This window comes from Pongo pygmaeus, chromosome 19, assembly GCF_028885625.2.
Source record: "Pongo pygmaeus isolate AG05252 chromosome 19, NHGRI_mPonPyg2-v2.0_pri, whole genome shotgun sequence".
NCBI classification, from domain to species: Eukaryota; Metazoa; Chordata; class Mammalia; order Primates; family Hominidae; genus Pongo; species Pongo pygmaeus.
The window spans coordinates 82161778-82173993 of NC_072392.2; the positions used below are offsets into that span (position 1 = coordinate 82161778).

General features: G+C 49.8%; 1 protein-coding gene across 1 annotated transcript; it reads right to left on the bottom strand.

Annotated features, from left to right (window-relative positions):
* Positions 1-1216, bottom strand: LOC129017953 (chorionic somatomammotropin hormone 2). The gene is given in 4 exon segments (XM_054458995.1): positions 1-198; positions 452-616; positions 709-755; positions 1159-1216. Coding segments are annotated over 3 exon segments (387 nt in total). The 5' UTR covers positions 733-755; positions 1159-1216.
* Between the last annotated feature and the right edge of the window lie 11000 nt (positions 1217-12216).

A 12216-nucleotide genomic window follows, 5' to 3' on the forward strand; every position in this document is an offset into this window, starting at 1 on the left:
CTAGAAGCCACAGCTGCCCTCCACAGAGCGGCACTGCACGATGCGCAGGAATGTCTCGACCTTGTCCATGTCCTTCCTGAAGCAGTGGAGCAGCCCGTAGTTCTTGAGCAGTGTGTCATGGTTGTGCAAATTTGTGTCAAACTTGCTGTAGGTCTGTTTGAAGATCTGCCCAGTCCGGGGGCTGCCGTCTTCCAGCCTCTGCAAAGTGAAGGAAGAGAAGGAGAGGCCAAGCGCCTGGGCACTATTCCCTCCCTCTCTCATTCATCCATTTTCCTTCCTCCCCTTCAGGGTGTAGAGAAAGGCCTGGAGGATTCACCAGGGGAAATGAAGAATAAGGTGAGTTCTCTTGGGTCAGCGCCTGACTGCTAGAAAGAGGGCAGCAGTGTTTCTCTCCCCCAGCCCTCTAAGCCAGTGGGGCTCCAGGATTGGGGACCCCTGGTGCCACCCTCACCCCCATCAGCGTTTGGATGCCTTCCTCTAAGTCCTTTAGGAGGTGATAGTCATCGCTGTCCGAGGTGTCATACACCAGGTTGTTGGTGAAGATACTCCTGAGGAACCGCACGGGCTCCAGTCACGACTCGATGAGCAGCAGGGAGATGCGGAGCAGCTCTGAGTTCTACAGGGGAAGGACCAGCAGTGGCTGTGCTGCCCGGGGGCTCTGACCATAAGTCTCCCCCATCCCCGCCTGGGGAGAAGGCATCCACTCACTGATTTCTGCTGCGTTTCCTCCATGTTGGAGGGTGTCGGAATAGAGTCTGAGAAGCAGAAGGAGGTCTGGGAGCCATGCAGGAATGAATACTTCTGGTCCTTTGAGATATAGGCTTCTTCCTAGGAGAAGGACCCCCCCCCCCCAAGAAGGACCACTCCACTTCTTTCTATGCTGGAGACCAGCTCCCATTGTTACTTTTCTGGGAACCTGGCTCAGCCTATGCTCATCTGCCTGCATTTTCGCTCCAGAGAACAATGCTGAGCTCTTTAGTCTCCTCCCATTACTTCCCCAGTGGGGGAAAGTCACCCCTTCTTGCCACCCATGACCCGCACCCATTCCCCAAGAGCTTACAAGCTCCTGGTAGGTGTCAATGGCCAGCTGGTGCGCGCGATGTGCTTGGAGCATAGCGTGGTCATAAAGCCTGGATAAGGGAACGGTTTGGACGGCACCAGCCTCTTGAAGCTAGGGCAGGCAGAGCAGGGCAAAAGGCAGGAGCAGGGACTTCCGGGAGCCTGGGGAGAAACCGGAAGGCAAGAAGGGAGCTAGAGAGCAAGAGGCCAACACTCTCCCTGCTCCAGGATCTGTTGTTTTTTTCTCCCTCTCCATCCCTCCAGGGACCAGGAACATTCAGAGATTGGCCAAATATCTGGCCTTAGATGGTGATATTCACATTCAGAAGCCCCAAACCTGAGGGTTAGTGCCCCCGTCCCATCTACAGGGCGCCGCGTCTCCCCTAGGGACACATTGTGCCCAAAGGGATTTTAGGGGCGCTTACATGCAGCCATTGCAGCTAGGTGAGCTGTCCACAGGACCCTGAGTGGTTTGGGGAGTTGGGCCTTGGGATCCTGGAGCTGGTCTCTTGTGGGCCCTTTTATACCCTGGCCCCTTCTCTCTCCCTGCTTGACCCCACCTGTTTCTGTGTACATTTATGCATGGGGCCACTGACGGGCTTGTGCTAATGGATGATTTAGAAGCTCCTCCCACACATGCTGGGATCATGCCCCCTGACTTGTCATCTTTCCCTTCCCACCGTCACCAGCGTTGTGAGGGTTGTGCACAGAGTGTCAGCCACAGACACCACCCAACTTGTCCTCTCTTTAAGGGTCAGGTGGGTGCCCTCTGGCAGCACGCCATGGTGGCCAACCTGAACGCGGGGAAGGAAGTCAGGATAGCCAGTCCTTGAGACTCCTACCGACCCCATCCTACTGTTTATCCTATCCCTTTCCTCCTCCCTGCATGTTTCCCCTCCACCCACCAGACAGAATGTGTGTATTGGGAAAAGGGGCCAAGCACAGCCAATAGATTGTGGGGGTTCTGGGCACGATTCAGTGCTGAATTCCACTTTTGCTGACTCCTCCCGGGCTTGCTTGAGACAGGCCCGCCTGGATGCAGTGCTAATACTGACCACTAGAGAGAACAAACTCCACACTTTGCTCTCCCCTTTCCCTGAACCTTGGGGCGGGGGCGGGGGCGGGGCGTGGGGGTGAGGGTGGGGGTGGCTCCCCCAGGTCCCTGGGGACGAAGAACCCAGACTCAAGGTATTGCCCCAGCTCCTTGGACCTGTAGCAGAGATATAAACCAAGAAACAGAAATCCCGGGAACAGACACGGACCACAAGCCCTTCCTCCCATAGCCCTGAAACCATCAGAGAATCTCAAAGTTGGAAGAGCTCTTGAAGATTTGAGTCTCTTCCCCAGCTTTAGAACTCAGAATACATCACGCAAAAGATGCCCTATCCAGCCATAGAAGCCCCTCCTCTTTTGTCTCCTCCTCCTTTCCAGACCTGTGTAGGGCTTATCCAGTTGCCAAGGGCCTGCCTGTGCATTCTCACGTCTGACCTGCCACTTGTCTTGTGTAGGAGGTATGATTATCATCCTATTTCACAGATCAGGAGACTGAGGCTCAGAGAGACTGATTACATGAGCTACCTCAGCCAGGGCAGCAGATCTCCACAACCTTGCTCTTCCCACATTGAGTCATTTAAAGTCATTTCTCCAGGCCGGGCATGGTGGCTCATGCCTGTAATCCCAGCACTTTGGGAGACTGAGGTGGGTGGATCACTTGAGGTCAGGAGTTCAAGGCCAGACTAGTCAACGTGGCAAAACTCCATCTCTCCTAAAAATACAAAAATTAGCTGGGCATGGTGGCACGAGCCTGTAATTCCAGCTACTTGGGAGACTGAGGCAGGAGAATCACTTGAACTCAGGAGGCAGAGGTTGCTGTGAGCCAAGATCGCGCCACTGCACTCCAGCCTGGATGACAGAGCGAGTCTACATCTCAAAAAAAAAAAAAAAAAAAAATCCTTTCTCCAGAGCAGGTAGTGTGGTGCTACTCAGTTATTTAGTTATTTTAGTTTCTTTTCTTTTTCTTTTTTTTTGAAATGGAGTCTCATTCTGTCACCCAGGCTGGAGTGCAGTGGCATGATGTTGCCTCACAGCAACCTCCACCTCCTGGGTTCAAGTGATTCTCCCGCCTCAACCTCCTTAGTAGCTGGGATTACAGGCACCCGCCACTATTCCGGGCTAAGATTTGCACTTTTTTAGTACAGACAGGGTTTCACTATGTTGGCCAGGCTGGTCTCGAACTCTTGACTTTAGGTGATCCACTCTCCCTGGCCTCCCAAAGTGCTGAGATTACTGGCATGAGCCACCGCTCCCAACCCAGTTATTTCAGCTTCCAAATCCCTCTGAGTGCAGGGATCCTGCCCCCAACACAAGGGGCCCTTTGCCTCATTTTGTCTCTCCATAAGGGGCAGATTGTTCTTTCTCAATTCCCAGGTGAGAATGGCCCAGTGGCATGGGGTGCCTTGTGGAAACCTTCACAGCAGGACAAGGCGAAGGCAGAGAAGGCCAGGAATGAGCCTCCTGTCTCCTGGTGCCCAGGGTTGGGGCTATTTCAATATCATCTGGAGGTCACAAGCATCAGATGCCCCCAGAGATGAGAGCAGGAAAGAACACCCTCTCTGGCACTGAAATCTTCCACCCTGAGTTTAAGAGCATCTAGCACTTGACGCTGTAGAAACACAAGCAAGCAAACAAGCAAATGCTTCTAGAAGTGGTTGGCTGTGTTGTTGGCAACCAACATTGAAAACCCACACCCCTGTGGCCTAGGATGTGAATGCTGGGGCCCTGCCATCTCCCCACTTTCAGAGCAGGAGACAGAGCTCCATTTTCTGCCGTCATTCCTGAAACATTACCGGACCAGCACCACAGACTCATCATGTGCTGGGAGGGCACTGTGCTGTGGGCTGTTCTCCAGGCAGGCCTGTGGGAGGATCCAAGAGAAGTGTCATCAATGATACCAGCTCTGAGAAATATGGGGCCCAGGGAGGGTGGAGTCACCACTTTCCCCTGCTCCTTCCAGCACCAGCAATGAGGAGGAGCCAGGTGGGAATGGAAGAGGGTCCCTGAGCTCCATGTAGCTTTCTGCCTCCCCTACCATCCTTCAATGTCAGCTGGGACAGGGAGCCCCCATGACAGGGCCTTTTAGCCAGTGCTGGGGACTTAGATGTGGATTTTCGGCCATGGAAGAAGTCTCCAGCTTCCCTTAAGAATGAGGGTGGCAGGGGCCCTAGTTGGGGACCATTGCATAACTCCACAGCTGGACACAGGGGTGGCGAGGCTCCCCAGGCAGGTTACTGCCAGGAACACGTGGGACCAGCCAGGGCAGGGGAGTGACTTCTCTCACCTCTCCGCTTCTGTTGACCCAAGAATTATGGTGACTCAGACGACTCTAGGGACCCCTGGGGAAACACCTTTATAAGGGGGTTACCATGGCAACCATGGACCAGAGGGAAGAACTGAGGCCCACAGGTGTGGATAGAAGTCGATGATCCTTTTCTCTAGTCTAGATCTTCCCAGAGCCTTGAGCAATGGAGATCACGTCCATCATTCATTGCTAGTAAAAAATAAACTTTGAATTAGACTTGGGATTCCCCTGACAGTACTGGGAAATCACCCACTGGTGGGGCATCACTTGAGGCCAGATCCCTGGCTCCTGCAGGCTGAGAGACTACCCAACAAGAGCCTCCACATGGCCAGTGGGGAGAAACTGGGCTTTGCACCTCTGGCGTCAGCTTCAAAAGGCTCAGGATAGGCTGGGGGTGTTGGCTCATGCCTGTAATCCCAACACTTTGGGAGGCTGAGACATGTGGATCACCTGAAGTCAGGAGTTTGAGACCAGCATGGCCAACATGGTGAAACTCATCTCTACTAAAAATAGAAAAATTAGCCGGGCGTGGTGGCATGCGCCTGTAATCCTAGTTACTGGAGCGGCTGAGGCACAAGAATTGCTTGAACCCGGGAGGCCGAGGTTGTCAAGAGCCGAGATCGCGCCACTGCACTCCAGCCCGGGCGAAGGAGTGAGACTGACTTTGTCTCACAAACAAACAAACAAACAAACAAAAAAAAAACAAAAAGAAAAGTAGAAAAATCCTCATCTCTGAGTTCACCGTTACCTAGCTCCTTACCCACCGAGAAGCAAACATGGGAAGCAGGGGCCTCGGGGCCACCGTGGACAGAGCGGCGTTATCATTTAGTCCAAATCCATAAAAACACCCTAGGTTTCATCTGGGACTCTCTGCCCATACGGAAGGTGGGAAAGAAGAGTTGGCTCAAAGCAGGGAGCTGCTAGTGCTCCCTTGGGAAGGAAAGCTGTTGGGTGGAGGGGACAGCATTTGGGTGAGGGGAGGAGAGGGAGTAGGGGGTGAAGGTGGGAGGGAGTGTGGTGCACTGAACTCAGCTCTTTGGGAAACTCTGTTTTTGTAGACAAGCCACGGTTAGAGGAATCCAGTTGCCCTGGCAAACAGACCTGGGTGGAAGGGATGGAACACACGCTCGCCTGCGTCCCAAAGGGAAACCCAGCTCCAGCCTTGGTGTGTACCTGGAATGGGGTGGTCTTTGACCTTGAAGTGCCACAGAAGGCAACCCAGAACCACACTGGAACCTACTGCTGCACAGCCACTAACCAGCTGGGCTCTGTCAGCAAAGACATTGCTGTCATTGTTCAAGGTAACCTTTGCTGCCCTGCTGCCAGGCCCAGGATGGAAACCCCTCAGGGGTTTGGGATTCTTATCCAAGCATGAAAATAAGAAAGATTCTACTGGGTTGGGAAGAATGAGACTCAGAGGTGGGCCTGGTGGGCTGGGGTGGGTGATTCTCATACTCTCAGACTTTCCTAACTCTGTCTTCTGTGCTTGGGCAGGACTGGATGAAGGAATCAGCTCTACCCTCTTTGTCATTATTACCGTTGCCCTTGGAGTGGGTGTCATCACCATAGCACTGTATTTGAGCTATCGGCCCTGCAAAGTGGACAGGAGGAAATTGCTCTATAGGCAGAAAGAGGAGGACAAAGAGGAGGAAAGCCAGTTTGCTGTTCAGGAAGAGAAAAGTACAGCTGATATAATTGACAGCTATTTGATTGAATGAGACTTCTGCTACTGTGGTTTCCCAGGGAGGGAAGAAGGGATAGAGGAGAAGGGAAGAAACACAACAGCAGGCTGCATTACCCTTTGTGTACGTCTGTCCTGTAAAACAGTGTTTCAGGCCCCCATACCCCATGTCCTGTGTGTCCAATATGTCCACAAGCTCACCTTTTTCTCTCTCTCTCTTTTCTTTTTTTTTTTTTTGGGATGGAGTCTTGCTCTTGTCCCCTAGGCTAGAGTGCAATGATGTGATCTCGGCTCACTGCAACTTCAGCCTCCTGGGTTCAGGCGATTCTCCTGCCTCAGCCTCCCCAGTAGCTGGGATTACAGGTGCACACTATCACGCCTGTCTAATTTTTGTATTTTTCGTAGAGATGGGGTTTCACCATATTGGCCAGGCTGGTCTCAAACTCCTGACCTCAAGTGATCCGCCCACCTCGGCCTCCCAAAATGCTGGGATTACAGGTGAGAGCCACTGCGCCCAGCCACCTTTCTCTTTAGAGCTCACTCTAGTCATTAGGAATCTCAGTCTCAATGTTTGATTTGTAAGAAGGCCTCTTGCTCCTTGCCAGGTGCTTCATCAGTCCACTCTTAGATACGAAAAAAAGATCCTGCCGTTTCTTCATGGTTCTCACTGCCCTTTTCTCTTAAACATCATACTAAATAAAGTCAGGCACATCTTAGAAATACAACTCATATTTCATGGTTTTCTGATTACTAACTGGGAACTAAATCTGTAGTCCAGGGACAGGACTTTGAAGGGAGTAAGTATCAAATATGGGGCTAGGAATCAGAGCTCTGTTCTCATCTCCACTTTCCCTTGCTCTCCTGACCTGGGCTTCTGGAGTGCCAGCTCCCAGAGCTGGGCTTGTTGACATCATTAAGGATCAGTGGCAAGCTCCAACTCAGTAGCCTTCTGTTGTGGGTCTTGGGAGAGTATACAGATGGTAAGAAATTCCACTTCGGGCCAGACAAGCATCCTATCTAGCCCAGTGTTCTGTCTCTGAAGTAGAAGGTAGAGTTCTTCCATGAAATTGGCCTCATAGGTTAAGAGCTCCAAACATCTCTGAATTCCTTTTCATAGAGTGATCAACTGTGAGTTCGCATTTGCCAGTTTTCTTTTTTTTACCCATATGGGCATCTAGGTTAGAGTTGCAATGTTTACTCTCCTTTTTCATCAACAAGTGCATATTTTCTTCTGTCTGTAAATAATTTCCTTGAAGCTTCAAGAGGAATCCTCTTGTGAAAATGTTCATATGATTTTATGATTCTGCTTCCTTCCCTGTCCTTGGGAAAGAGTATATTCACCCTCGGAGAAGGCATGAGGAATCATAAAACCAGATCTTTTCTCCCAATTCAGTCAAGAAATGTTCACTGGAATGTTCCTATGGTAAAAATAAAAGTCATTTTATGATATCCAAATGCTTTACCCTTCCCTTCTGTGTCATTGCTGAACGCTCTTATGTCATATGGTTGCATTTTATAACTTTTTTTTTTTAGATGGAGTCTCGCTCTTTGCCTAGGCTGGAGTGCAGTGGTGTGATTTCGGCCCACCTCAAACTCCACCCCCGGGTTCAAGCAATTCTCTGCCTCAGCCTCTATAGATTAAGAGTAGCTGGGATTACAGGCACCCACCACCATGACCAGCTAATTTTTTATATTTTTAGTAGAGACAGGGTTTCACCATCTTGGCCAGGCTGATCTTGAAGTCCTGACCTCGTGATCTACCCTCCTCGGCCTTCTAAAGTGCTGGTATTACAGGCCTGAGCCACCGCTCCCGGCTGCATTTTATATCTTTAAGTACAATTTCTAAGGAAAAAATACCATGTTGATAGCATAAACAACCAGCCCAGGGCAGGGGGTGCATTAGCTGAGGGCAGCAGCCTATTTAACCTGCTTTCAAAACTGAAATTCAGGCCGGGGCGGTGGCTCACGCCTGTAATCCCAGCACTTTGGGAGGCTGAAGTGGGCGAATCACTTGAGCTCCAGAGTTTGCGAATAGCCTGGGCAACATGGCAAAACCCCATTTCTACAAAAAATACAAAACTTAGCCAGGTATAGTGGCACATGCCGGTAGTCCCAGCTACTTGAGAGTCTGAGGTGGGAGGATCACTTGAGTGCGGGAGGTGGAGGGTTGCAGTGAGTTGAGATCATGCACTGCACTCCAGCCTGGGTGACACAGCCAGACCCTGTCTCAAAAGCAAAATAAAGGAAACAAAAACAAAAGCTAAAGTTCAGACTTCCAGATAGAGAGAGGTCCATAGCCTTCCAAATTGCAGATACCAGCTAGAAAAAACCGTGGCATCAGACAGCAGAGGGAAAACGTTTTTCCATTCTTCCCAGACCTCCCCTGAGTCTGGTGCTATAGATTAAGTGTAAAAGTAACCCTTTGGTTTCACCACATACAAGGCAGTGAGGATACAGTGGTGAACAAAACATTGTTCCTGGCTTCCACAAATATATTAGGAAAGCTAAACAAACAAGTAGGAGATTACATTTGTGCATGAACTCGTATGATTGGGAAAACAGATTATTAAGAGAAAGCATAACCCGGAACAAGGAAGGCTTCCTGGAGGGACACGAAATATCTTGACTTTGTAAAATAGCATCATCCCCGAACATGACCTTTTCAACCTCAATGTTTCCACTAGGTGGAGCTACTGCTCTCTCATCATGTGAGTCTAATATAAATCATCCACCTTCCCTGAATTGAGCATTTGGGGAAGTAAGTTAAGAAGCAGGTTTAAGAGACAGGAGTATAGAGCCACTCCATGCAGGGATCCACAGCCATTTCGGTGTCAGGATCAGCTGCATCAGGGCTGTAGTTATCCTGTATCTGCAAACCCTGCCTTATGGCCTCAGTGCCTTGAAGCACAGAGAATCCAACAAGGAAGGGAAAAATGAGGCAGGCATGGTGGTGTGCACCTGTAATCCCAGCTACTGGGGAGGCTGAGGCAGGAGAATCGCTTGAACCCGGGGTACGGAGGTTGCGGTGAGCCGAGATTGCACCCTTGCACTCCAACCTGGGCAACAGAGTGACACCCCATCTTGAAGAAAACAAAAACAAAAGCAAACAAACAAAAAACAAAACAAACAAAACCAAAAAGGGAGGGAAGAAAGAGGCCACTCAGACTTTCCAGTTCCAGCAGGGAGAGCCTGCAGGCTTAGCCGGCTGCTGCCTTTGCTTCTCACTGCCACAGGGTGTCAGTGTGGACAGATGGTCCTACACAGCACCCTCAAAACAAGCAGGTCTGCAGATCCGGGTTCCCAGCTGCTGTGGATCTCTGAGGGAGGATGATCTGCCTCTTCGGGGCCTGGTCCAGCTGCGGTTGTCCTCTTGCTGGGGTTTCCAGGGTTCCAGTTCTTAGAGCTCAGTAGTTTGGATGAGCCATCCCGCAAAACTCTTCAGAGTAGGCTGGGCTCTTTCCCTTGTAGACTTGGAACCTCTGTTCGCTTTCCTTCCCAAAGGATCCACACAACCAGCGGTCAGGCAGCCTCTTCTCACTGATTCTTCTTCTTTTTTTTTTTTTTGGAGACGGAGTCTCACTGTGTCTCCCAAGCTGGAGTGCAGTGGTGGCACGACCTCGGCTCACTGCAATTTCTGCCTCCTGGCTGCAAGCAATTTTCCTGCCTCAGCCCCTGGAGTAGCTGGGATTACAGGTGTGCGCCACCACACCTGGCTAATTTTTGTGTTATTAGTAGAGACAAGATTTCATCATGTTGGCCAGGCTGGTCTCAAACTCCTGACCTCAGGTGATCTGCCCATGTTGGCCTCCCGAAGTGCTGGGATTACAGGCGTGAGCCACCATGCCTGGCTTCATTGATTCTTAAAGCAGGAAGGGTCTCTTATGTCTTTTCCAGTATAATAGAGCTTCTAAGGGTAGTTGCCTTCATTGTCTATAGGAGGAGGCCCTACCCTCTAAATGGTATTGATCATATTCTTTCTGAACGTTAAAGCAACCAGCTCACACTTAAATTGCAGCTACCTTGATTATCTCCAGAGGAAGAGTGGCCTTTAATTCTCCAAAAGTTTACCCTCTTTCTTATTATTTTTGAGAGAGAATCTTGCTCAGCCACACAGCTGGAGTGCAGTGGTATGATGGGCTCAGTGCAACTCCGCCTCCCGGGCTCAAGTGATTCTCGTGCCTCAGTAGCTGGGAATAGAGGTGTGCACCACCACACCTGGCTAATTTTTGTATTTTTAGTCAGAGACAGGTGCCACCATGTTGGCCAGGCTTGTCTCGAACTTGTGACCTCCTCCCGCCTCAGCTCTCCAAAGTGCTGAGAATACTGGCGTGAGCCGCCGTGACTGGCTGTTTATCCTCTCAAGGATGGTCAGGGTGACATTCTGGTGTCTTTCTCTCTAGACCTGAGGAAAGCATAAGTTACATCTTTAGTGGGACTTCTTACCATAGGATTAATAATAGTATTTACCTTAGAGAATTATAGTTAGAAAGAAATGACATAATACTTGTAATAAACTAGCATGGTGCTGGAGACATGTGTACACATTTGTTGGTTTTTATGATTACACTGATAATTCTGGTGGTAATTAAGCCCGTCACTATAATCACAGTAAACTCAAAGCAAGAATCAGAAATCCATGGTAACCATGAGGGCCATCAAAAGTCATATACACCGTGCAGAGCTTTCCAATTTTTCTAGTCTTCTTCTTGCTCCTTCCCCTGCTTTCCCCCAAGTTTGGTCCCCTAAGATTTAGGACTACTAATAGGGTGACCAGTCCTGTTAGCTGAGTGTGTATTGAGCTGAGGGATTCCTGGAAGGAACGTGGGACTTTCAGTCTTGACATTGAGAAAGTCTCCTGCTAACCAGGATGAGTTGGTAACCCTAATCCCAGCGGTGCTCACTGTGTGCCTCAGCACTCCAGGGCCTTCTGAGTTAAAGAAGCAGCCAGGCAAAGTGTCAGTTTGTCTCGGCCTAGAAGCCCAGACCCTGTAATTCAGAGGAAAAGGGAAGGGGTCAATTCTGCTCTCAACTGTGTATAAAGGGACAAAACCCACCATGTGTATTTCGACAATGCTCATGGAAGAAATTCAGAAGTGGTCATTTTAGGTTAGGGTAAATTCAAAAAAATGACAAAGTCAGTAAAACATTATCCCAGGGGTCAAGGATGACTGGAGCTGTGCCTGCTGAACTCTTCCTTGTGCGAGTCTCGCTAATCTTATCTTCAGGAAGAGTTTTCATTAGAAAATACCATTAAGGGCCAGGCCTGGTGGCTCCCACCTGTAATCCTATCCTTTTGGGAGGCCAAGGCAGGTGGATCACCTGAGGCCAGGAGTTTGAGACCAGCCTGGCCAACATGGCGAAACCTTGTCTTTACCAAAAATACAAAAATCTGCCCTGTGTGTGGTGCACGCTTATGATCCCAGCTACTCAGGAGGCTGAGGCATGAGAATCACTTGAACCCGGGAAAGGCGGAGGTTGCAGTGAGCCAAGATCGCACCACTGCACTCCAGCCTCTGTCTCAAAAACAAAAACAATAACAAAAATAAACTATTAACAATTTTTAGTTGTGAGAAGATAAAAACATTTCCATCTTAACCATTTTACCTGTACAGTTCAGTCACGTCAAGTACATTGACATCGTCATGCAACCATCACCACCATCCATCTCCAGAACCCTTTTCATCTTGCACAGCTGAAACCCTGTGCTCATTAAATAGCTCCCTATTCCATCCCTCCCCACAGCCACTGGCAGCCACCATCCTACTTTTTGTCTCTATGAATTTGACTGCTCTGAGTACCTCATATGACTGGAATCAGAGAGTATTTGCCTTTTTGTGAGTGGCTCACGATAAACACTTTTTAGATGACTGGTTGGAATTAGGAGCAGGTGGCACCACAACTGGCCCAGGCCTCTCATCTCCTTTTTCTCCTTTTTCCCTGTTCCACCAATACAACAGCTGTGGACACATGGGTCTCATCTTTGCGGTCCCTAACACAGTGGTTCTCAACCTTGTTTACATGTTAGAATCACCTGGGAAAGTTTTCAAACTACCCTTGCCTGGATCACATTCCAGGCTAATTATATCAGAATCTCAGGGAGTGAGGGCTTACGTATGCA